Source organism: Phodopus roborovskii, unplaced genomic scaffold (genome assembly GCF_943737965.1).
Source record: "Phodopus roborovskii unplaced genomic scaffold, PHOROB, whole genome shotgun sequence".
NCBI lineage: Eukaryota > Metazoa > Chordata > Mammalia > Rodentia > Cricetidae > Phodopus > Phodopus roborovskii.
Window position 1 is genome coordinate 608,873 of NW_026126618.1, and position 26,233 is coordinate 635,105.

At 46.5% G+C, this 26,233-nt stretch overlaps 1 protein-coding gene across 1 annotated transcript in view; it reads left to right on the forward strand.

The window, feature by feature from the left end:
* The window catches only part of Gnptab (N-acetylglucosamine-1-phosphate transferase subunits alpha and beta), a 58,565-nt gene that overhangs the window by 14,097 nt on the left and 18,235 nt on the right, over window positions 1–26,233 (forward strand). The window contains exons 3-11 of the mRNA XM_051206361.1: window positions 7,696–7,815; window positions 8,318–8,359; window positions 10,074–10,279; window positions 12,819–12,883; window positions 13,215–13,349; window positions 22,729–22,890; window positions 24,182–24,361; window positions 24,574–24,744; window positions 25,843–25,966. Of these exons, the coding sequence (XP_051062318.1) occupies window positions 7,696–7,815; window positions 8,318–8,359; window positions 10,074–10,279; window positions 12,819–12,883; window positions 13,215–13,349; window positions 22,729–22,890; window positions 24,182–24,361; window positions 24,574–24,744; window positions 25,843–25,966 (1,205 nt within the window). The remainder of the gene's footprint in view (window positions 1–7,695; window positions 7,816–8,317; window positions 8,360–10,073; window positions 10,280–12,818; window positions 12,884–13,214; window positions 13,350–22,728; window positions 22,891–24,181; window positions 24,362–24,573; window positions 24,745–25,842; window positions 25,967–26,233) is intronic.

Consider the following 26,233-nt stretch of genomic DNA (forward strand, 5'->3'; position numbering starts at 1 on the left):
CTATCTCTACCTCCAACTGAGATAACAGGTGTGTGTTCCCACAGCTAGGAATTTACATAGGTGCTGGGCTCTGAACTCAGCTCCTTGTGACTGGGCTGTCCCTGCTCCAGCCCAAGCTTTTACATTTTGCTTTGGTCTGCAGTGTTCACTAAAGTGGCATCCCTTTCACAAAGATTGACTCTCTCCAATCCACCCTGTTCTAGACATGGAGATGTATGATCTGAGTTAACCGTGAGTAGGGGAGAGAATGTGTAGTCAAAGTAAGGGAGGGACAGCCATCCTTAGGGTCTTCAAAGCAGCAGCTTTCAGACACAGGCTCCCCAAGGCCTCAGGGATTCAGTGAAACAAACACAAGATCTAAGACCTCAACGGGGCAGTGAAATATAAGATCTTTTTCTAACAAATGCATGATCCTATTTGCTTTTTAAAAGCTATGCGTTAGTGAATGGTATAAAAACAGTGGTGTGTAGAATTGCTCACACCCTAACATTTTATCACTGCATTGCGTAAAAGGAACAAAACAGGATGTTCTGTTTATAATGCTCAAGATGAAGCAGTGACAATTGTTAACCTACTATTTGTTGATCCTTGGGTATATATCTTTTTAATGACCTAGATCAGTGTTTCTCAACCTGTGGGTCATGATGGGGTCACATATCGGATATCCCATCTATCAGATATTTACATTACAATTCATGACAGTGGCAAAGTTACAGCTATGAAGTAGCAATGAAAATGATTTTATGGTTGGGGTCAGCACAACATGAGGAGCTGTATTAAAGGGTCACAGCATTAGGAAGGGTGGGAACCACTGTCCTAGATGATGTTCATATGAGCAACATGGTGATTGCTTAAGTAAAAGCCGTTGGGCATTGAGTCACAAGTTCAAGTAGCCATCTTTTCCCCTCCTCTGCTTACTCTTTCTATCTTGCACACCATGCACCTCCATTCCATTCACTTCCCTGTTCCTTCGTATCCACCTGAAGCCCTTGTGACACCACCCCCACCCCAATAAAATAAAATAAGTCTAAGAAAAAGAGAGAAGGAAAAAGGATCAGTGTTGTCATGGAGCTGTAGTGTGAGTCACACAGTAAGCTCCTGTAACCCTATGTTCTCACTTGTAAGTGTTCTCTGCAGGAAGTCATTGGTCTGGTTTGAGCCCTCTGGCTTCTGCTGCACCGTCGATGCTGGGCCCTCACGGGGACTTATTCTATTGTTGCCTTGTGTTGTGGAGATCCTGCAGCTTTGGGTCTGTAGGACTCATCCCTTCACGTGCTCCAGCAGGTCACAGATGGGGTGGATGCTGGCATGGGTCAACTTATAACCCTGGTTCTGGGCCTGGTAGTTGCAGGGTGGGTCAGCCCCCCAGCTCTCCCCGGTCCTCACCACCAGGGTGAGCTCTCCTGCATTGTCCTGGTTAGTTCACCCTTGGCAGTGACAAGCAAGGGGCGGAGCATCAACCAGCCATCCTTTCCATGGTAACTCTTGTTTGATAGGACAAACAGTGTGATTCCTCAGACTTAGTCGTATGAATGTATGTATGTATGTATGTATGTATGTATGTATGTATGTATGTATGTATTTGAGCAAGGTGGTCTTGCCATTTGAAGGTAATGACAACATTTGAGTTTTCAGGTGTATAGACCTTGCTTCCCTCCTGGTGACAGTAACAGCTTCAGGGTGTGTTTGTGGTTAGTTTTGGCCTCGCCTCCCTAACATTACATAAGGAGGTTGATAGAATGTATCAGCATTTGGCAGATTCCCGTGACTGTTTAAGCTGTTGTTTTCCAGTGTGAGGTGTTACTGACTCTTGCATTAATAATTGAGCTGTTCAGAGCGCAAGGATAATGTACACCCTGGAAGTCCCTTACGTGTCTTCAGATCCCATGCTGCAGCTAACCCTGAAGTCACTATGACTGATTTTGTTTTTTTTTTTTTTAGTGTCCGAGAAGACTATAAACGGTTGTCTGAAAAAGCCGTTGAAAGATGCCCCCCATCTGTCTATGCGAGTGGAAGTTTTTTCTAAAAACCTTTCAGGTTGAAACCAGAATTGTGAGATGAGCCTAACAGAGATTTTTCAGAAATTACAATAATGCCTCTCTTTAAATTTGATTGTTGTTGCCTAGAAAATAGAGTTTCTGGTTTCAGAGATGGATCTGCTGGTGAAGCTCAATAAGGAAGTACAAGGCCCAGAGCAGTCCCCATCTCCTGGGTCAAGCAGCCAGGCGCACACCTGTGAATCCCAGTGCTGGGGAGGGTGAGGATGAGCACCTGCAGTCCTGGCTGGCCTGGAGCTTGCTGTGTAGACCAGGCTAGCCTCAAACAAAGAGATCTGCCTGCCTCTACCTCCTGAGTGCTTGGGTTAAACATGCGTACCACCATACCCAGCTCTCTAAAGAATTTGGTTTTCGATTTATTTCTTTTTAAAACAGGTCTCACTCTGTATGTAGCTCAGTCTGGCCTTCCATTCAGAGTCCTGCCTCAGTCTCCCAAGTGCCGGGATTGCAGCCTAAAATCCTTACGGCTGATGTTCCTACTATTTTTAGGTTGCACTAAGTAGTATAATGTTTATTGACATCTCCCATCATTCTGTTAGTTTCTGTACAATTTTTTACTAGTGTCATTTACTCTGAATGAAAAGGCAATCCCAGTCTCTGTGTTAGTAACAAGCAGATATGTAATCATCCGCCACTACTGATTTCCAGGCAGCCGTTCATTCAAGGGCCCTATTTCATCATGGGTTAAACATGGGTATTATATTGTGTTTAAATCCTATTTTAGTTCTGTGGGTTTTTTTTTTTTTTCTTCTTCCTACTGTAGAACTAAAGGTCTGCTCAGTGTCTTTAAAAGTTACTTTAAGTAGTGGTTTGAATACAAACAGTTTTGTCACCATCACTTTTGTTCTGGTCCAGGCTTCCTTCTCATCTGGAAACTGAGATCATGGCCCAGTAGTTAGAGCCAAGGGCTCAGCCTCATTACTGCCATGCCTGATAGAAAAACCATTGACTCATGACCATGAGCTGGCCATGTGACCTCTTCTAGGCCTTTTAATTTAAGCCACGAGTTAAACTGGGCATGTGATAACAGGCTCATTTGAAGAGCCAGTGTATAAGTCACGTACAAACTTGACTTGTTTTCTTCAGCTGAACATTTGCCTAGATCTTCTGATTCTATCAAAACCCCTGAAGAATGAAAATGTCAGAATATGCATCCTGTCTTCCATCCCTTCCCACCTTTTCTCTGGAAAATATATTGAATCAAGCAGGTTTCTTCTTATTATTACTTTACATTGTTAGGTTATAAATGCTTGTCACACAAGCCTGATGACTTGAGTTTAGCTGCTCAGAATCCATGCAGTATTGGTTCTGTAACCCCAGTATATCCCTAAGTGGAGATGGGAGGCAGAGACAGGAGAATCAGATCATGGCCCAGCCATGGCTGGGGTACACAGCCACAGAGAGACAGATCCTGTCCCAAACTGACTCCTCAAGAGTTATCCTCTGTCCTCTACACATGCGCATGCTTTCACTGCTGCAAAGAAACAAGCACCCAATGCAGCACACACACCAACACACACACACACACACACACACACACACACACACACACACGGTGGTGGCGGCACACGCCTTTAGTTCCAACACTCAGAAGGCAAAGGCAGGCGGATCTCTGTGAGTTCAAGGCCAGCCTGGTCTACAGAGCAAGTTCCAGGACAGTCAAGGTAACTAGGCAAAGATGTGTTACATTTGTTTATGCTGTATAATACTACTTTAATTGTGTAAAGGTGTGTTACTGTTGTTTATACCGTATTTGATAATTATATAAAGATGTGATGGGAGATGTCATTCTGTAAATATGTTTTTCATACTGGGTAATGAATAAAGCACTGTTGGCCAACAGGAAAGGAAGACAGGTGGGACTAGGAGACAAGGAGGAGAGAGGAAGTAGGAAGGAGGAGTCAGCATGGAGAGACTTGAGAGAACAGAGGTCTGGGCCCACTGGTAAGATGAGACCATGTGGAAATACTTAGATTAATAGAAATGGGTTAATAGTTAAGAGCTAGTCAATAAGAAACACTAGTAACTGGCCAACAGCATTTTACCTAATACAGTGTCTCTGTGTGTTATTTGGGGCCAGCACAACTCTGGGGCCAGACCAGGCTGGCAGGGAAACAACTCATAACAAAGATGTGTTGCTTTTTTTCTTTTTTTTTTTTTTTTTTCCACCTTGCCTGCCTAAAGCACCTGATTGGTCTAATAAAGAGCTAAATGGCCAATAGCAAGGGAGGAGAAAGGATGGGCAATACTGTCATGCAGAGAAAATAAAAAGGAGGGAGTGAACAGGGAAACGCCTGGGGCAGGCAGCCGCCAGCCGGAGATGTGAGAAGCAGTGAAAGTCAGACATATAGAAGGAAGGAAAAGTAAAAAAGCCCGAGGCAAAGGGTAGATAAAGAGAAGTGCGTTAACTTAAAAGAGCTAGCCAAGAAACGAGCCTACGCTAGGCTGAGCGTCCGGAACTCATAAGTCTCTGTGCCATAGAGCACATAGAGACTCTCTGTGGGAGAGCCACACTGTGAGTGAGGTCTCTTCCAGAGACTGGGCTGAGGAGGAAGAAGTGACTGAAGGTGGCGTGAAAGCAAGCGTAAGAGCATCCTGCAGCTTCTTAACTCTAAAGCAGGATGTCCCGAGGACTATGGATTGTGAAGATTAGATGTGCCTGGACAGTGGTGACTCTTCACTCAGCTGTCACATGCATCCTCGCTGTCTTGACCTCTTATCTCCCTGATCTCCATTTCTAGTTAGAGTCTTCTGTTGGTTTGGTCTCCTAGTTTCTTGGGAAAGCCAGATGGGTGCCTCACACGCACCAGAATGCCTTTCCTGGAGTGTTCCTTCCTTCACTTCCAAACTGGCTTGTCTCCACACTTTACTTCTTTTCTACTAGGACATATATTCTCAGCATTCTTTCCCCAGTGCTGAGGATGGGGCCATAGACCTCATGCATAGTAAGGAAACGCTTTACCACTGGGCTGCATCCAGCCCCCAAAACTAATTTCTCAATAAGGCTCTCTCTGATATCTGTGTAAAAATAGTCTTACATAGACGTGCTTTCTAACCCCATTTTGCATTTATTTTCTTTGTGATATATGACATCTTTGACTTCTCATCTATTTCATTTATTTCCTGTTTTTACTCAACTAGAATATAAGTGCCAGATCTTTGTGGGGGCAGGGTCTCTATAACCCAGGCTGACTCAGATACCTCCCATCTTGGGCCTCTTGAGAGTTTTGTAATGACAGGCATGTGCCACCAATTGCTTGCTCACATCTTTCAGACAAAAGGTGGTGGTCATTTTGACTATTTTCCCATGGGATAATTCATCCATGATTTTTAAAAAAAGGATATATGTGTGTGTGTGTGTGTGTGTGTGTGTGTGTGTGTATATATATATATATATACACACACACACATATATATATATATATATATATCCAGAAGCCTAACTCCATATCCAGGCTGTAAGAAGGAAAAAGGACAGTGTATTTCCTCGTCTCTGTGTGGTTTGGCTCTTGATTCATACAGGGGGAGGCACACTGGCATGAATGGCTTTACGGATGGGGCAGTTGGAAGAGGTGGGTGGATGGGAAAGGGAAGGCAGAAACAGTGCTCGCTAGTTTTCTCCTTTCTCCCCTTTCATCTGATCCTCCAGCCACCGGGGATGTGCTGCTGTCCACACTGAGGGTGCCCTCCCCCAGCTCACCCTCCCCTGAAATGCCTTCAGAGGTGCACTCAAGCCTGGGGCTCCCGATGCCCTGGATGCCTCTTAATCTAATCAAGTTGATAATCAAAATTAACTATCACAAAGGGCAAGCTCTGGAAGTAGGGCCATACAACAAAGAGAAACTGTCCATTTATTTGGAAAATGGAAAGAACCATCTAGAATGTCAACACACAGATATGAAACCTGTATCAGGTCAGAGTTGTGGGCTTCCTCCCTCTCTCCCTCCCTCCCTCCCTCCCTCCCTCCCTCCCTCCCTCTCTCCCTCCCTCCCTCTCTCTCTCATTCTTTCTGTAAGTTGGTGAGCTAAATGAGAACATTCTTCTGGTGGCTAAAACCTGAACAGAAACACTAAGGCAAGGCTGGGCCTGACTTCTTTTGAGGATGATTAAAACACAAGACCAGGTTGGGGAAAAACACCTCCTCCTGCCTCACCCACATCATCAGCTTTTCTCCCAGACTGGCCCCTCTGTGCAGGGTGCTACACTGCCTCAGATGCTTCTGGAAGCAAAGCCAGGAGGAATCCTGCCTTCTTGGAGGTTGCTTTCACAGGAAGGGCATTGTAACTCATAGGAGAGGCATCACGGTAGTCATTTACTGTATTAGAAAGATGTCAAGTGCTCTGGACCAAAGAAAAGAAGAGGGCTGGACTCAAGCGGCCTTCTGAGACAGAAGGTGGAGGCTGGGTTGGACCGGGTCTTCATCACTCACTGTGTTTTACTTTTTTTTTTTTTTTTTTTTTTTTTTTTTGGTTTTTCGAGACAGGGTTTCTCTGTAGCTTTGGAGCCTGTCCTGGAATTCTCTTTGAAGACTAGGCTGGCCTCACACTCACAGAGATCCATCTGCCTCTGCCTCCTGAGTGCTGAGACTAAAGTTGTGTGCCACCACCATCCGGCCCCTGTACTCTTAAGTCTGGTTACCACTCTAGATTTGGCCACACTTGATTCTGCTGATCCTGTATTTGTGGAATATATGAGTGACAGACTATCCAATCTAAGCTGAGTTCTAAGGCTAAGCCCTCTGCTCCTGGATAATTATTCTTACTCTGCTAGAGACTTTCCTGTAATAGTAAAACGTACCCTAGCACGGAAATTAGCGTTTTATCCATTTTAAAAGTGTATGGTTGAGAGCAGCACCAGGTGCATTCACAGTGCCGTCATCACCATCTAGTTCTAGAACTTTTCATCACCCAGACAGAAACCCATGCCTGATGATCAGGCACTTCCTGCTCCGCGGAAACTCAAGGCCTCTAAGGAGCTACTTTTGTCTCTTGATTCTCCTCCATTAGTCTTCCATTTATTGTTGTTGTGGTTGTTGTGTGCGGGAGCCGGTGTGGAGCCCTCCCAGGGGATCTTAGGTTTGTGCAGCAAGCATTTTGAATTCACTGAACCACCTAGAGAGTCCCTGAAGTAATCTTCGAAAAGAAAAAGACATCAGTCTCTTTACAGAATGGTTGTGAGGATTAAATGATAGAACTTTCACAAAGTTTATTTTTAACATATTGCAGTTCATAGAGATGGTGTTTGATAGACACCACTCCCTCCCAGTGGTCCCTGGAAAACACACCGTTTCTGTCGGAAGTGTATGCCGAAGTTCTATGGCCTTTTCATCGATTTTTCTCTGACAATGTCTAAATTTAAACTCTTCGTTGTTGTTTGCTTGTTTCGATGTCTTTTGTTTTTTTCTAGACCGGGTTTCTCTGTGTGGCCATGGCTACCCTGGAACTTGTTCTGTAAACCAGCCTGGCCTTGAACTCAGGTCCACCTGCCTCTGCCTCCCGAGTGCTGGGATTAAAGGCAGGTGGCGCCACCACCAACTTAGCTTTAGTCTAAATTGTTAAATCTAAGTTCTGTTATACTCTTTTTTTTTTCCCCCCTGGAAAACCTATAATTAAGCCGGAGAACTTGTGGTTTGCCCTAGGCTCTGTCTGCCCATGCCAATCGATGTGGTTTACACCTGGGTGAACGGCACAGACCTGGATCTTCTAAAGGAGCTACAACAGGTCCGAGAGCAAATGGAGGAGGAGCAGAAAGCTATGAGGTAAAGCCGTTTGTACGAACGTCCACGCGTGGCTCTGAGCTCACGTAGGTGTAGTGGGCAGGGGGGTCACTCAGAGCTGCCTCGCTCTCCCCCCTCTCGTTTGGAAGATTTGCTAGGCGCTTGCTCCCCAGCCATTTCCCTGTAAGTGTCACCGGTGCACTGCAGTTGCCGGTCGCTTGCACCAGGCACTTCAACGGCTTCTGTCTGTCGTGGGTACAGACTGCATAAAGCACCTGGCAGCCGCATTTGGGAAGGAAAATAACAAGATGGTATTTTAAGTGAATTTTATTGCTTATAATAAGTTGGGGGAGGTTCAGGGGCCACTGGTAGTGTTTCATTGGAACACGGTTTGTTTACATTTCCAATGCCATAAGCACTGCTACTGGCAACTTAGTTCAGGTGAGGTCACCAGGAAAGGCAGCGGTGTAAGCTGTCCCTTGTTCCCATTTGGGGTTAGCGCTAGCAGATGCGTGTGTAACAGTCTGTGTTTGCTTCTGACCAGGGAGATGCTTGGGAAGAACACAACAGAGCCAACAAAGAAGAGGTAAGTGGTTTAGCGTCGTCCTCTGGGGAATCCAGCTGGGAAGGCTGAACTGAAGAGTCAGGGTCACCCGACTCCTCACTGTGGGCACACACTGTTTGTTTTGCACTTAAGCTACTGCTCATATTGGGCCCAACCCCTGCTATTTTTGACACCCCAATTAAGTGCGAGTTTGCAGTGCTCAGCAGCATGACTGACTGAGCGCTCAGGTGTTTCTGTTCCAGCCAGCCAGGCCCTGCTTGTTTCTGGCAAGCTTGGAGTACTCATTTATCTGTCTTGATGCATTGTTCTCTTGGCCTCTTCGAGCTAATTATACCCTGTGTTTTGACTATAAAGTGTATGCACATCATGTATTTGTCCATTTATAATCTCTCCTTATCTTTGGAAGCTGTGAGATGGTAAATATTTAAGGCCCAGGAAGGGGATTCAGCCCAATGACAAGAACCAGATATATCTGTCTTGTTTGGTATAGTGGTTTCAGTCATGCTTGGCCCTAATGAGCTAACTTAAATCAGCTCTCACTGACAAACAGAAGCTTCTTAACTGCTTTTTTAGATGTAAAGGGGTTGTTTATGGAGACGATCCTGACCCTCGGTTCTCAATAGTCTGTTCCATTGTTTGTTTTTGTTTTTATTTTTGAAAGACGCTCTCATACAGCTCAGGCTAGCCTTCACACTCACTGCATAGCTGAGGATGGCCTTGATCTCCTGATCCTCCCGCCTCTTCCTCAAGTGCTGGGATCAGACGAATGTATGGCTGCACTCAGCTCACAACTGTCATAGTTCATAGCCTAAGATGTCCTGCTTTTTAATTCCTATATCAATGAATCATTCTCATGCTTCATACCTCGCAGTACATTGTGCAGACATGTTATAAGTATATCGTGTGTATATAGTACCACATTGTGAGCTATGAGGCCAGATATGTTTGAGAGGGACAGACTTACAGTGCTTTGGTTAGCTCTGAGTCACCATTTTTTGAGGGATGCTGACTGAGTAGACAGGGTAACAGTTGCTCTCTTTTTCCATTTCTTTATTAGCTAAGATGGTTGAACAGTTTCACACATCCTTGTACTAGTTCACTTTGTGAACTTTCTAGCTGTGCTACTTTTTTTATTCAGGTAACTCTCAAAGGGATTTCTTTTATTCAGATAGAAAAGTCTCTCACATGTTCACTTTAGAACCTTGCTACACTTGCTGCTTTAGTATCAGTGTAATGTCCTATGTAGTTCACATTGCTCTAGTCGGGGTGGGTAAATTGTATCCACTTACATGATACTGTTGGCCAAAATCTCTTTCCAAATATGCTAACAAGGTGCTTATAGATACAAACATACATACATATGTATGTATGTATTTAAAGGTATTACTGAAGTGCTTAATTTCTTATGAGTTTTTAAGTTAGCAAATGTTGGTGTCAAACTTAATATTTTGCCCCACTGAACACATTTTCATAGGCGTAGAATTCACAATTGATCCTCTTACCTCATCCTTCAAGTGTGAGATAATCACCCTTCACTGGTACTCTTATAATTAATAGGTGTCTTTAAAATGTGTCCTGTTATTTTTATTCCATGGTTAATAACAAAACATTAGCATTCTTGAGGTTATCCTAACTTATTTAGCTATGACGATTTTGTATAGGTTATAGGGTTTTTAACCCTGCCTCCTTAGCAGTGGCCACAGCTTTAACTGGGTAATGTTGTTTGTCTCTGCAGTGAGAAACAGCTGGAGTGTCTACTGACACATTGCATTAAAGTGCCCATGCTTGTTCTGGATCCGCCTTTGCCAGCCAACAGCACCCTGAAAGACCTGCCATCTCTTTACCCATCTCTTCATGCTGCCAGTGACATGTTCAATGTTGCAAAACCCAAAAATCCTTCGACAAACGTGTCAGTTGTTGTTTTTGAAAGCACTAAGGATGGTAAGATTTTTTTCTGTCTTTTGTTTGTTTGTTTGTTTTATTTTGTGTGTATGAGTGTTTTGTCTGCATGCATGTCTGTATTCCTTGTGCCTGGAGGCCAGAGGGGCATGTTGGATCCCCAGGAATTGGAGTTGTAGAGTGTTGTGAGCTGCCATATGGGTCCTAGGAATTGAACCCAAGTCCTTAGGTAGAGCAACAAGTGCTCTTGACTGCTGAATCATCTCTCCAGCCCTTGTGTGTATATTATTATTATTATTATTATTATTATTATTGGCTTCATTGTGGGCACAGGGTCTCTATTATGTAGCCCCAGCTGTCCTGGAACTCACTCTGCAGACCAGGCTGGCCTCTTAACTCACAGAGATCCACCTGCCTCTGCCTCCTGAGCAATGAAATCAAAGGTGTGCTACCATACCCAGCTGCCTGAGTGTATATTTAAACCATGTTGTCACTGATACTCAGAATAACAGAATTCTGCATGCAACAAGTGATTCCGTTTTTAAGAGTGGCCTTATAAACTAAAAATGTCCTGAGGGAAGCCAAAGAGCCATTGTTGCATTGCATTGTAAGCCATCTTATCTCAGGAAAGGGCGGCAAACAATTCCTCCACGCAGACGCATCATAGTTGGTGTTCTGGATACTCTAGAGGACCTTCAGTCTGGCACACAAACAGTGCTTCCTTCTCCAGGCTCAAAGTCAGGCTGTTTGTTGTTGTTGTTTTATTTTTTTTACCATATAACTCAATGAGATTGTGTTCTGCAGTTTGGACGGGGCATACCAGAGCATTTATGCTCTCTATTCAGAAATGGCTTGTATTCCTTCTACTTCACACAGTGAAATCCAAACTCCCAAAGAGATGATCAGGGTGTGAAGGCTAAGCCTTCATGAGTACAGTTAGCATGCTTTTGTAATACCCCAGACTCCCGCCCTCCCCTGGGGAGTTGACAAGATGACTCTGGCTACGGCTGGGAAGAGAGTCTCCACAGAGCCGTCTGTGCTAGACCCCCTGCCCTTACCCTGTGGCCTCCAGAGTGTGAGGCGTCCCCAGCTGCTGTCTGGAGGGCAATGGGTGGCTCCGTAGCTTGTGGAATTAGTCCTGGCATGGAGTTGCTTCGTCCCTGTGCCGGGGCCACGCGTGCGTCCCAGCTCGGGTCTCAGTCACCCTGTTCATTGGGCATCTCTACCTGGAGACACTGAATTTCACCTGGGTGCCATGAAAGCTGTCAAGCTCCTTCCATAATACCGGGTGTCACTCCTATTGTCCATGCGGCTGCTGCCCTATGTTATCACTGGTGGTCGTGTATTTTGAGCTAGGGTACTATGTATGGCCCTGGCTGGCCTAGCATTCACTGCACAGGCTGGGCTTGAACTCAGTCTTTCATCAACTTGGTGAGCATTGAGATTGTAGGAGTGAACTACCGTCGCTTTCCTGCAGCCTTCCCAGGGTCGTGTGCACCTAAGCAGGTGCTGCCCCCTCAGTCCCATTGGTACGGGCTTGACACCTCTGCCCAGGGTTGCTGCCCCTCTCCCCAGCCTGTAATGTGCAGGACCTCACTCTGGAAGATCCCAGTCGGAGCCGGATGTTGTCCTCTTTTTTTTTTTTTTTTTGAATTGTCTCTGCCTTGTACTCCAGGGCTGTCTGAATCAGCAACTACAACTCTTGCCCCGCAGCAGTTAGGCTTCAAGAGCCCCAGCCTGAGGGAATTCCCTCAGGCACTGACTCTTTGACAGCTACACAGGGAGCTTATCTAAAGATCCAAGACTGAGGTGGAAGCCTGAGTTCAGAGAGGCCGAATAGCAAGTAGCTCCTCCTTGCTGGTCTCCCCAGAAGCCCTCCTGCCTCTCCTTAAAAACCCTTCTCCACCTGGCTCCTCCCTACAACTTCCTGTCAGCCAGTTGCTGACCCAGCCTCCCGCTGCAGGTGAATTTTATTTGGTCAAGCATGCCTTTGCATCATTAAACAAATGTGCCAGAGCATAAACAGAAGTAACACAGCTTCCAATAATATTGTACAAACCCTGCAGCCTGGGAGCTTCCGGTTTCCCTTTATCCTGAGCACCTTCACTGGGTCACCTGCCCCCTTTGCTTCATACTTCTCTTGTGGTTGTGGCCACCACCCTGACTCTGAGAAAGTTGCCTCTTAAGGGAATATTTATCCCTCCCTCCCCTTGTCTGGCTACTCTTATTGGCTAGTAACGGCATTCCCAGAGGTGTTAACGTAATCAGACAATGCTTTTATTTTTTTTTTCTCCCCCTCGCCCATGTTTGCGGTTACATCACATCTATCATCCCATTATCCTTGCCTTTCATCTCTGCATAAATCTCTTGGCAATGCAGAATTCAGTGTCCAATTATACACTGCTTTAGAGTGTGCTTTCTTTGTTGAACGTGCTAATTTTATCATCTCTGACTGCTTTTTTGGAAACCATGTATTATGCTGATTTACTAGCTCCCATGGTCTGCATAGTGCTCTGCCAGAGAGTTAAGTTAGGTGAGTGTTTGTTCAACGTGTGCTTGTCTCTCACATTGCTTCCTACAGTTGAAGATGCCCATGCTGGACTGTTTAAGGGAGGCAGCAAACAGACAGTCTGGAGAGCCTACTTGGTATGTACTTTCCCATTAGTCTAGAATAAAAGGATGGGTAATAAAGCTGTTTTCCTTAGGTCTTGCTGTGTAGTCCCATCTAGCCTTGAACTTGCAATCTTCCTGCCTGCCCCTTGGGAATGCTGGGATTGCAGTCCTGCACCGCCATGCTTTGCTCCTTAAGAGCCTTTCCTCCCACACTAGCTTCCTGGTGCCAGTGAGTGACCCGATACCGCGGTATTTAATGTGAACCCCCCCCCCAAAGCACAGCAGGAGTGCGCCAGCCCCCCCCCCCCCGTAAGTTTTCTCCCACTTCAAGACTCTGAAGGCGAGTTGAGTCTTTTTATTTCAGACGACTGACAAAGAAGTCCCCGGCTTAGTGCTCATGCAAGACTTGGCCTTCCTCAGTGGATTCCCACCGACATTCAAGGAGACAAGTCAGCTGAAGACGAAACTGCCAGAGACTCTTTCTTCCAAAATAAAACTGGTAAGGACAGAAAAAGGGCCACCGGCATGGCACAACTCATCCCTCATGTCCCTTCTCTCTTGACCCAATCTGCATTCCGTTCAGTATAGCTAAGTTAGACAAGGCCAAGATGGGCTCTGTCTTGTCACAGTCTGCCGTCAGAAAGGCAAATCTGTACAGAAGGCCCTCGTTACTCTTAACCTATGGCCAGATTGGTTTTGAAATTGCAGCAATCCTCCTGCCTCAGCCTCTCAAGTGCTGGTGTGACAGACCTGCACTTCCATACCCTGCTCTGCAATTACCACCTTTATTGTTTATCATTATTTTTTGCATTGCATGGTGTGTGTGTGTATGTTGGGGGAGGTCATAAAAGTCATAAGAACCCTAATGAGCGTATTTGTGAAAGCTTTCATTCATAAAGGGATTACACTTCAGACACTGCAAATGTTTGATACTATGGAACTGATTCATCAAATGCAAATCTTGCACGTATTTAGGATGCGTGTATATTTCTTACCCTTCTGCCCCATCTGGCCTTTCCCTGGACATATGTAGACTCAGGACCCCGTCCATGTGTTTTCTAGTTACCTTCCTCGTATCACGCTATTGGCACACATCCCAAGCGGTAAACTCGGACGCCTCTCTCTTAGAGGAGAGGGGTGGAGTCCTTGCCTCTGGAGCTGTAGGGATCTGCTTCTTGGGTTTGTGGAATTCTGCCCCTAGGTTTAGCTTGCTTGATTGCCACTTGCTCTTATTTTGCCAGTTAACAGTTTGTGGGGGCTGGAGAAGGTGGGGGTCCTGGAAGGGAGTAAGGGGGTTCTTACTCTGTTCCTGGGTTAGTCACCCACAAGTCCCCTTGAAGGCACTTTACTCTTTAACTGGGCCTTACGGTTTAAATGCTTTGTGCTAGGTTTATAAGAAAGCGACGATGACGCGGGCGGCGTCTGCTTCCCTGTGTTCCACATCCCCCCCATAGCTTGCTTTGTCTTTTTGTTTCTCCTCTTTCCTCCCTCTGGTTTTTGTTTGTGGCAGGTCTTGCTATGTAGGCTGGACCGTGCGTCCTCAAACTTGTAACCTTCCCGTCTCTGCTCCTCTGCAGCATGTCTGCCCCGGTGTCCCTTAGAGCGTTTCTTCATTGCGCTTTGAAATACGGTAGAAGTTCCAGATGCGTGGTCGGTTAGTACGCAGTACTTGTGTGGCATGGAACAGCACTCGGCTATATTTGGGCTGAATTTGTGGTTAATCTGCAGTCACTCTAAAATAGATACCACATCTCCTCCTTCCCCTGAGCTACTTTCAGTACTGATTTGAGCATAGATTATCTTTTGTTTCAGCCACAGTTTATTTGGCTTCTTGACTTTTTAGTTGCTGGTCCCAGAATTACAGACACGTGCACGTTTGTGCCCTCCTCTAACAGCTCATCCCCGTGTAGGAAGAGTGGCTTTTTTGATTCTGTTCTGGACGTCCACATTAATCAACATTTACAAAGAAATTTGGAATTCACTCTGCTTCTCCGTCTTCTGCTTTTGTATGGATATTTCCCATCCTGCTCTGCTGCAGCTGCCCGTCATTCTGACTACATTTGGCACGCCTACGGGTGATATGCGTCTACTGACAAAGACGAGGATTCTTGGGTGGCCTGGTGTGCAGTGAGTTTGGGTGGATGTAAAGGACGATGGGGACTTGAGTGGCCAGAGGAACTGAGGACCAGGAAGGGCAGAAGTGGCGGCATTTGAGTTCAGTTCTTAAAATCTGTGTGTTAAGGAGCATAATGCGGGTTCCTGTGTGTGTGTGTGTGCACGTGCGCGCGCGGGTGTGTGTGTGTGTGTGTGTGTGTGTGTGCACGCGCTCGCGTGTGTGCGCCAGGGGTTGACGTCAGGTGCCTTCTCACTCTTCACCTGATTTTTTGAGCAAGAGTCTCTCTCATTGAGTCTTTAGCCTCACCGGTTGGCCGGGCTGCCTGACCAATGAAGTCTAGGGAATCTGCCTGCCTCCCTTCCCCTACCAAGTGCTGGAGTCACAGGCATGCCCAGCTTGAACGTGGGTTCTGGGGATCTGAACTCAGATCTTTGTGCTGCCTTGGTGCCTTTTCCAGCCCCCAGTCTTCAGCTCTTCCCTTAGGCCCTGCTCTCTGCTTCTATGTGGATCTTCTGAGAACGGAGTTTCCTGTCCCAGGCTCCATCGTCTAGATTATTTTTATCAAATACCTCCTGTGTGCCAGGGAGTATGCTAGGAAGAGCCAAGGGAATCAAAGCATTTTCTTGGGACATGAACTTTTCCAAATAGTAGTATAACGTGTCCAACATGCCTGGGCTTTTCTCGGAGTTAAGATGGGCTTTGCAGCTTGATGGGCCCTACGCAGAGCTGCTGTTCCTGGGTGGGGAAGGCAGGTGCACAGAACAGCCCGAACAGAAGGCTGGAGGCTTCGGAGTATCGGGAGTAGATAGGATAGTGGGGAGTTCTAGAGCCTGATTGCCAGTCTGGGTATGGACGAAAGCTGGAGAGGTAGGTAAGGCAAGACCTTATCCCAGAGGCTGGGAAGACCGTGACAGGAAGAAGACAATCTGGTCTATTTCTAAGGCATAGGGACAGGTGTGGTAGATGTTAGATAGAAAGAGGCAAGAAAACTGTTTAGTCCTGCAAGGCATTTCTGTTTAAGGGCCTCTGGCTATGGGAGTTCCAGAAGCATCCCAGACATACTCCGCATCCTGGTGTCTGGGAGAAGGGATACTGAAGAGGAGTATGTGTGCTGTGTGGTGCAGGTGATGGTGTCAACCACACTGAGTTGCGGTGGGGTCCAGTTTGAGTGGGCAGCCCATGAGAGGGAGGACACTGACGTTCGGGCCGGGAGCAGCCTGCCCGTGTCCTGCTCCTGTGCTCCTCTGGGAGGTCTTTGCTGAGGCCTATGATCCAGGAGTCAGACAGGGCTCCGGCAGGTGTCACGGGCTCCAGACATCTCAGGACGTTGTTCTCTTCGCCTGTATACCTCACATAGGGGGTTGAGCACCGCTCTTAATGGCACTCACTGTATGCAGGCCTTGGGACAGAGCAGAAAGCTTGGTGAAGGTCCGCTTGCAGCACACCATTCTCCGTGTGGAAGGGTGCCTTTGCACTGAGCGGATGCAAGCATACACCCTCACCTTTGTGTGTCCTGCAGAAAAGAGCGGGGGCTAGAACGCTTCGTATTTGTAAGATAATGAATCTGAATTCCTACAAGTGTTTCTGTCCACTCCTGTACTATACAACAGACAACCCTTTCTCAGATTTTCTGTTTTGAGAAACCTTGAGGTGAGCCGTCTTATAGCCTAATCAAGTACCTAGGAATTTATCAGTAAAAAGTTCTAGATGTGACACGTAACAGAATTTCTGGGTAAATTACCCATTGCCTCTCTTCAGTTCACTCTAAACTTCTGTGCTTTTAGATGCTTTCATTCATGCGAGGGCTTTTCCGTTGAGTTTAGGTTTGGGATCTGTTCTGTTCTGTTCTGTTCTGTTCTGTTCTGTTCTGTTCTGTTCTGTTCTGTTCTGTTCTGTTCTGTACCATGTGAGGAGCAGGCGGGAAATGGTCCCAGAGTTCACAAGGGAATGCCTCCAGTGAGAATAACCCAGTGATGGCTGCAGCTGAGCGGGTGTGTGGGTGAGGAGGGTGTATACCCTCTGTCCAGTATTTAAATTGCGTTTTGAAGCAGAGGAGTTACAAAGTATTTGGGGATTGTCTGAGTAATTGAAGAGACTGCTACAGAGTTGCCCTGTTAGGATTTGGATAGAAGTGTACCCAACGGCTCCTGTGTTTGAACACCGGAGTCCCTGCTGGTGATACAATTTCCAGTGCTGGATGAAGTGGGTCAGTAGCAGCAGGCCCCGCCTCCTGGTCTGCTTGATGGGAACAGGCTGTCTCTGGTTCCCGCCATCGTCCTTTCCTTCCTTTCCTTCCTTCAAATGCCAAAGTAAATCCTCCCTCCCTTAACTTACAGAAGAAGCCAGTGCATGCATGAAATAGGAAGGGTCTGCGTGACCCTGACACATTTGACACACTGAGGAGTGCGTAGGCCGTCATGCTAGATCACCCAAGGCTAGGTGAGCTGACTGCTTAGCTAGGAAGGGTGGCACAGGCAAGGGGGTGATGGCTTAGTGACCTGCACACTCTTCCCCTCAGGAGCTGTTTAAGGTCACCGAAAAGTATGCTGCCCCTTAGATATCTCTAATCTGAAAATGCAAAGTCTAACATGCTCCAAACCCAAGAGTTTCTGAACATCACATGATACCACAGGTGTAAAATGAAGCCGTGTGTCCTCATGAAACTGTTTTATCTACAGAATTACTTAAAATATGCTATTTCAGGCTATGTGTATAAGGTATGTATGAAACACAAATTTCATGTTTAGACTTGTGTTTTATCCCACAAATAATTCATCACATGTATATGTAAATATTTGGAACTTTTTTTTTTTTTTTTTTTTTTTTTGAGATGGGGTCTCACTATGTAGCCCTAGCTAATAACCTACAACTCACTATCTAGACCAGGCTAAGACACAAACTTAATATTCACCTGCCTCTGCTTCCTGGGTGCCAAGACTAAATATGTATGCAGCCATGTCAGGCCTGAAGGAAAAGAGACACAGTAACACAGTGGTGTCCTCCTTTAATTCCAGCACTTAGGAGGCATAGGCAGGCAGATGGTTGTGAAATTAAGGCCAGCCTAGTCTCCATAGCAAGTTCCAGGCTGAGCCAAAGCTACACAGTAAGACTCTGTCTCAAAAAACAAAATAACAAAAAACAACTCTTAACACCAAAACCCATCTGGTCACAAGCATTTTAGGTAAAGGATACTTGGCTATGTAATATATTTACTAACACACCTTTAATGGCTTTTATGAAAATATCTTACTCACTTGGCTTTTAATGCATGACCTTCCTTTTGCTTTTTCTAAAATAGTCAGCAGATGAAGCAACAATTATGTAACTAACTTTAGCTCTGGAACGTTTTAAACCTAGCAGCCCTAACTTACCAAATTACTAAAAGGTGCTGGTTTGTTTCTGGTTAGCTGTAGCAGAAGTGTGTTTACCTCCCAGAAGTCTTTTTAGTTGTGAGCCTAGCCTTTAACAGATGAGCCATTTCTCTAGCCCTATCCCAGAGTCTTTTTAATACCATAAAAATCAAATCAACCCAAATTTAAAATCAACTTCCATCTTCTGAGTTTCTGAGTCTTTTAAAATGTTGGGTGTGCGTGTCTTGCAGGAGAACCCTGTTATTCTTTGGGATTTGCCATTCTCCTATAGCAGGTTTGCTTGCCTCTATACTGATGGTCTTACCCCAGTACAAATACTTGTAGGAAGTTTAGAAGTACTCAGGCTTCTGTTCTCTGCATCAGAGCCCCCTTAACCTTCCCACCACAGCCCCTGTGGCTTGAGAAATTTTTATATAATTCTAGGTGTATAGGTATAGGAAATAGGTATGCATTTACTGACAATAAATTTTAAGGATTTTTTTAACTTACAGGTGTGTGTGTGTGTGTGTGTGTGTGTGTGTGTGTGTGTGTGTGTGTGTGAATGCCACAGTGTGCAAGTGTGGAGGTCACAGGACAACTTCCAGTAGTCAGTTTTGCTCACCGTGTGGGTCCTGGCAATCAAACTTGTGATATCATGCATGCTTGGTAGCAGGTGCCATTATCATTTGAGACATCTACCCTCAGCCAAGGGAATTCATTTTCAAATAATTCTTTGGTATATATATAAATTTACTATGTATCAAAGATGAAAGCAAATTTCATATTATTGTGGTGGTTGTAAATAATTACATTCTGGCCATAGCTGATTCTTGAGAATCAGTTGATTTGGGGGGGGGGGATGTTCTTTGTTATCAGTGCTAAGAATTCTACTTTCTGGTATAAACACATTTAGGAGCATTTCAGAAGAATTTGAAGCTGCAAACATAGCTCAGTGGGTTGGATGCGGGTTAGGGTACCATAATAACCTGGAGGCCCAGCTCTGCAGAATTAGTAGCAAAAAGAGCAGGTATTCTAGGTAAGAATTCCATCCTTCAGCAGAGGCCTCAGCTACTCAGCCTTACCAGAAACCAGCTTCCTGCAACAAATGACATTTGCTACCAAAGTGAAAAGGTCCGGGATCAAAGCACATCTCGGATCCTTTTCCAGCAAGCTTCTAGTACATGTAATAGAGTTGCAGGCTTGGGTTGCCACCTAGTGGACAGCAGGGGATACTTCATGCTCCTTACCACTGCCCCTTACAGAGACAGAACAATCTGATCTTCCACGTTCCTTGCTTCTATCTCCTTCAACTATTGTGTGGTTATCGTGAGAGAAACTGTTTCTGATTTTTGATGATGTAGTTAGAAGCCAGACCTGAGTAACTGCTAGTGTGGGATGGCGAGATGGTTCAGTGGGCAAAGGTGCTTGCTGCCAGATCTGACTCAATTCAGCCCTGTTGACCCAGATGTTAGGAGAGGACAGACACCTGCCAGTTGTCCTCTGATACCCACACCTGCACTGTGGCGTATATGCCCTCCCTCCCACAAAAAGCATATAAAAAAATAAAAATTTGAAAACTGTCAAAATTAAGGTTAATTTTCTTGGTGCACCTTCCAAATAAAGGACAATTAAGACATCATTTTAAATAATGTTGCGAATCTTTGGCTCTTTTATTAGAATCCCCAAGCTGTCTTAAGAATCTCTGGGACATCTTTTCTTCTAAATTGATGGTGCTGGGTTGGAAGCCAGAGCCTCACAATGAGGATCCAGCACTCTACCAAGACATCCTCAGCCTAGTGAATTCCCTTGTCAGTAACACAACAGCAGTTATACTTACTGGTTAACAGTAAAAAGAAAAGGAAAAAATAAGGGATTGTGTCTTGTTTGCCTCAAAATGGAAACTCATAGCCTTTCAGGACGTGGTAGCTTGAACTACGTAGGGGCTGTGCAGTGACATACGTTTACTCCAGATCTGGTGACAGCCTGGCCCCTGCTTTCATCCCCAGCTGGGTTGAATGGTTTTCTCTCTCTGATGATCCCTGGGCTACTTCCTGGAAGCTGAGCCAGCCATCTATCCCTGCATCTCACAGGCCAGCATAGCAAGCAGCCCAAGCCCGGGTGAATGGCACGGGCTTAAAACAGTGCGGTCAGAATTTACACTTTCACCCTGGCATGATAGTTGCCCAAGGCAGTGTCTGGTGCACAGCATGTGCCCAGTCGCTGGTGGAGATTGTAGTGAAAATGCTATAATTACTGAGCTAAAATGTAACACAGACGTGTAATGTGCCTCAGAAGGAGAATTGTAAATTAAAGGCCTGTCAGGGCGCCTCAGTGAAACCCTGTCTCAAAGAGTAAAAGGACCAAGGGTGTAATAGTGGCAGAGCACTTCCCTAGCACACCTTAGGGCCTGGGTTCGTTACTCAGTGCCATCATGCCTGTGTAAGCATGCTAAGACAGGTGGGCCTTGGTGGTTTGTGGTTTTGCATCTTCCTTAGGAACGTATCCTAAAGTGTCTTAAAAATCTGTAAACTTTTAAAATGTCTATGAGGCTTAAATAATTTCCAAGGAAAAAACAATTTTGATAGAAGAGATTAGTATGTAGACATTTCCTCATTAAGTTTAAAATTAAATTGTAACGCTAACTTACTGTTTATTTATTCTAGAACAATGGTTTTCCTCACTCGAGGGAGCCCTTAGAGGTATTGTGGGTATCAGTGACTGGGAAGAAAGGAGCAGAGAGTTGTAGGAATGGGGTGGGGGTGGGATGCACCTCACACACACAGGCACGCACACACGCACGCACTCACGCACACACACACGCACGCACGCACGCACACGCACACACGCACGCACACACACACGCACACACGCACGCACGCACGCACGCACACACGCACACACACACGCACGCATGCACGCACGCACACACGCACACACACACACATACACACACACACGCACACACACACACATACACACACACGCACGCACACACACACACATACACACACACGCGCACGCACGCACGCATGCACGCACACACACACACACGCACACACACGCACACACACGCACACACACACATACACACACACACACGCACACACACACACACGCACGCACGCACACACACACACACGTTCTTCTGCACACACAGACAGCCGTGAGAGCTGAGTCCTGGAGTTCTTGGTGCATGCCAGGCCAGGAACGCAATCAGAAGACGGTGTGCCAAGAGTTAATAGCATGTATTGGTGAAAAGGGGGGACAGACAGACATGCAATCCCACCACTCTCTTCTGACCTGGGGCCTCTAGAAACTCAGGGAACTGTTTAGAAAAGGAGTTGAGACAGTGTAATAGCAAATAGAGAGTCCGGAATGACACTCACTGTAAGCATCTGTGTTTGTTTCTGTCTTATAGAATAAGAAAGAATGGCAGCCTTGTCAGAGACGCCAGCGTGGCAGGAGGATTTACTCTCCTCAGTGGGGTGGTCTCTACCCTTCTCCTTAGTTTCTGGTTGAAAAGCCTGCTTTCCTAGGAAATCTTGATCCAGAGTCTAAATCTGACACAGATGGAGGTGGTGTGGCCACCGAGAGGTTGGAGAAGCCGGCGTGTAATTTGCTGATGTTCACATGGTTTCCTCTCACACCTATGGTTGCTCCAAACAAAGCTTTGCCCACAAAATGTATATTCCCCTTGAGGCAGCTGGATGGCGAGGCCCAGGACACTCCAGGACTAAGGCAAGGGGCTGTTGAGGTGCAGTTACGGCACGAAGTCACCGAATCAGCAGCGCTACCCCACAGGCTCCTCCCAGGGTGGTCATGTTGGTCTTAGTCTAGAACAAGGTCAGAACAAGGTCAGAGACCACTGGCCTTCTCTTTTTTCTTGAGACAATCTCCATGCACAACCCTGGCTGTCCTGGAACTCACTCTGTAGACCAGCCTGGCCTTGAACTTACAGAGATCTGCCTGCCTCTGCCTCTGGAGTGCTGGGATGAGAGACAGAGAGATTGAGATTGAGAATAAAATCCATTTAAGCTAGCTCTGCAGAGTTGGGGGATTTCATAAGAGTCTAAAGTCTCAGAGCATCTAGAGTCCCCTGAAGGGTTGAGGAGTGGCTGTAGCTGTCAAACAATGCCCCAGGTGCCCTGGCCACACCATCCCTCCACTCCTTCCTGTTAACAGGTGTTCCGGTCACATTCATCTGATTAAAACTTTTGGCCTGGGATACTGTCTTTTCATTTCAAGGCTGACCGTTAAAAAGCTGAGCATAGTGGCTCACACCTGTAAGCTCAGCACTTGGAAAGCTGAGGCAGAAGTTTGCCATGAGTTTAATGTCATCCTCGTCCCTGAAGCTCTGTCTCGCACTAGAGGTCCAGTGTGCCCATGTGTGTTGTGTTTTTGTCATCTGTCAGTTGCAGTTGTACTCTGAGGCCAGTGTCGCTCTCCTAAAATTGAATAACCCCAAAGGCTTCCAAGAGCTCAACAAACAAACCAAGAAGAACATGACCATCAGTGGGAAGGAGCTGACTCTCAGCCCTGCGTATCTGTTGTGGGACCTGAGTGCCATCAGCCAGGTAAGGGGCGTAGACCTCCATCGCTCAGGGAAGGGGCGTAGACCTCCATCCTTCAGGGAAGGGGCATAAACCTCCATCGCTCAGGGAAGGGGCGTAGACATCCATCCTTCAGGGAAGGGGCGTAGACCTCCATCGCTCAGGGAAGGGACATAGACCTCCATCGCTCAGGGAAGGGGCGTAGACCTCCATCGCTCAGGGAAGGGGCGTAGACCTCCAATGCTCAGGGATAGGGTGTAGACTTCTACAGCTCAGGTCAAGAATTCCGAGTATTTGGTATTGCCAGAATAGCTCATCTGGGAGAGCAGCGGACTGAAGAATTAGAATGTTAAATATCTATATGCCGAGTTAGTAGGGGAAGGGAGAGGACTCACTGAGAAGTGACCACAGAAGGACTTCCCAAACTTCCGTTTCCTACCATTGAAACTTACTGAACAGAACAAGGCTGGCGAGGGCTGCTCTCCCCCAGGACCCAGGTTTGGTTTCCGCACCTACACTGGATGGCTGATAAGCCCCCATAACTCCAGCTTCTCTGGCCTCCAGGCGCTCACAGTCACTCACTCACCACTGTCAAAGAAAATAAAGCTGTGGTCAGGCTAGATGGCACCCGCCTTTAATCCCAGCGCTCCAAAGGCAGAAGCAGGCAAATTTTTGTGAACTGGAGACCAGCCTGGTCTACACAATGAGCTCTAGGCCTGCAAGACCAGTTGGATCTAAGACCCTTTATGGCAAAGTATAATAAAGAAGATACTCACACTCTCTCTCTCTCTCTCTCTCTTACTCACTCACACACACACACACACACACACACACACACACACTTGCATTTTAAAGATTAGCCAGAACCTCTATCTTAGTTAGGGTGTCTTTTGCTGTGATGAAATACCATGGCCATAGCAACTTGGGGAGGAAAGGGTTTATTCCGCTAACCCTTCCACAGCACTGTTCATCATTGCAGGAGGGCAGGAGCTGATGCAGAGGCCATGGAAGGGTGCTTGTTACTGGCTTGCTCATCGTGGCCCTGCTTTCTTATAGGATTCAGGACCGCAGCCCGGGGACGGCACCGCCCACAGTGGGATGGGCCCTCCCCCACCCATCACTAATTAAGGAAATGCTCAACAGGACTTGCCTGAAGCCTGGTCTTATGGAGGCATTGCCTCAGTTGAGGTCCCCTGCTCTCAGGTGACGCCAGCCTGTGTCAGGTTGACATAGACATATTTCCCCTTAGAGAAGAGCAGGCAGAGGGCTCTGTGCAGATACTTGATGTCTTTGTGTGCCTCCTACCTCCCATCAGTCCAAGCAGGATGAAGATGTGTCTGCCAGCCGTTTCGAAGATAACGAAGAGCTGAGGTACTCATTGCGATCCATCGAAAGACATGCACCATGGGTTCGGAATATTTTCATCGTCACCAACGGACAGATCCCTTCCTGGCTGAACCTTGACAACCCTCGAGTGACAATAGTAACCCACCAGGTGCGTGACTTTGCAAATCTGCCCAAGGCTGTGGCTTCTTATCTGTGCTTCCGGCGTGGTTCGGTGACCTCATCGACTCACTGCACTCACCTTCTCTACCTCCGTGGCTACCTTCTTTGAATTGCCACAGTCTCCTCCCTTCCCTCTTGCTCAATGCCGAGCCAGCTCAAAGCAGCTCACAGCCACCTCTGCACATGTGCTTTCTGTTAAAGGACATTTTCCGGAATTTGAGCCACTTGCCTACTTTCAGCTCTCCTGCTATTGAGAGTCACATCCATCGCATCGAGGGGCTGTCGCAGAAGTTCATTTACCTAAATGATGACGTTATGTTTGGTAAGGATGTTTGGCCAGACGACTTTTACAGTCACTCCAAAGGTCAAAAGGTAAGCGCTAAGACAGGTCGGCACCTGCCTAGGAAATCACTAACAGATGAGGAGGGCATTTCCTCGTGCGCCCCTGTATACCCTTCTGTATGCAAGTGTTAACAAGCCTGCGTTTGTGACTCCTTAGCCCCGGAGAGCCTGGGTTAAGAGTAAGGAAACTCTGGTGGGATGGGACGTTGCTTTCCTGCAGTCTCCGGTGACAGGAGCCCCCTTTTCCTTAAGTGAGTGACAGCGAAGCGGCCACCATCCAAAGTTAGCTTAAAGTGCTTAAGCAAGTGGAGGGTGTGTGAAGTTCCATGTACCTCGCGCTGTCTGGCCCAGGCTGTGCTGTGGGGAGGGCTGGGGCACTGGCAGTTTAGATCAGGTGGGATGGGGAGACCTCTGAACTAAACCGGATTTGTTTGTTTGTTTGCTGTGCTGGGCATCAGCCCCAGGAACTCATATACACTAGCTCGAAAGTGCTTACTCTACCATAGAGCCAGACCCTAGCCATTGACAGGCTCTGGTTCCGGTTTAGATTTAAAAAATAGCTTCTGAGTAAGTGTAACGAGCAAAGGGGACTTTAAAAGGGAGGGGGGTGTTTATCTTTAGTGGATCTAATTTATAGAGTAACCATGCACCACATAACTCATTTTGGGAGCTCAGAATGTCGTAGGAATTTTTTTGCCTCAGCACAGCCTCAGCTGCCAGCACTCACCTTCTCTTTCCCGCAGTCTTAGGAGATTATGTAGAAAGGCTCAGGTGACTAGTAGGTGTCACGGCCAAAGAGTGACCTGTGGTAGAGCCCCTTCCTATTTTGCTGCGTCTTTGTATTCGCCTGAAGGTCTGACACATGGCTGTTTTATTTAGAAGTAGATTATAAGAGCATGTTAGTAAAACTAACCCACGAGCCAAGTCCTTGTCCTCTGAAGCTTCTGGGAAAGAATGCTCAGCAGGTTTAACTCTGCAGTGGGCATCGGCCAGCCAAAGGCAATGCCGAGCAAATGGCATCCAGTCATTGGGAAACTTTGGAAGCTCATTTTTTTTTTTCTAAAGATATTTTAATTCAAGAGTGAAGGAATCAGAAATTGTTTTATTTTCTGTTTGATTTTATCACAGGTTTATTTGACATGGCCTGTGCCCAATTGTGCCGAGGGCTGCCCCGGCTCCTGGATTAAAGATGGCTATTGTGACAAGGCCTGTAATAATTCAGCTTGTGACTGGGATGGTGGTGATTGCTCCGGTAAGAATGCTAAATGTGACTTATTCAATTTGCATCCTTAATCCTAAGAATATGTGCTGCTGATTTCCTAAATCGTACATTCCAGAGATCAGTGTTACCCACATGGCCAGCTGATTCACAGTGTCCATTATTGAATGCATTTCTCTGCTATAGGCTCTGCACTTGAAAATATCTTTTGTTATTACTTAAAGTGTCTGGAATACTCAACCCAAGGCTCATTGCAACTAGTTCTACAGGAATCCATGGCAGTAACTTTCCAGGGAAACT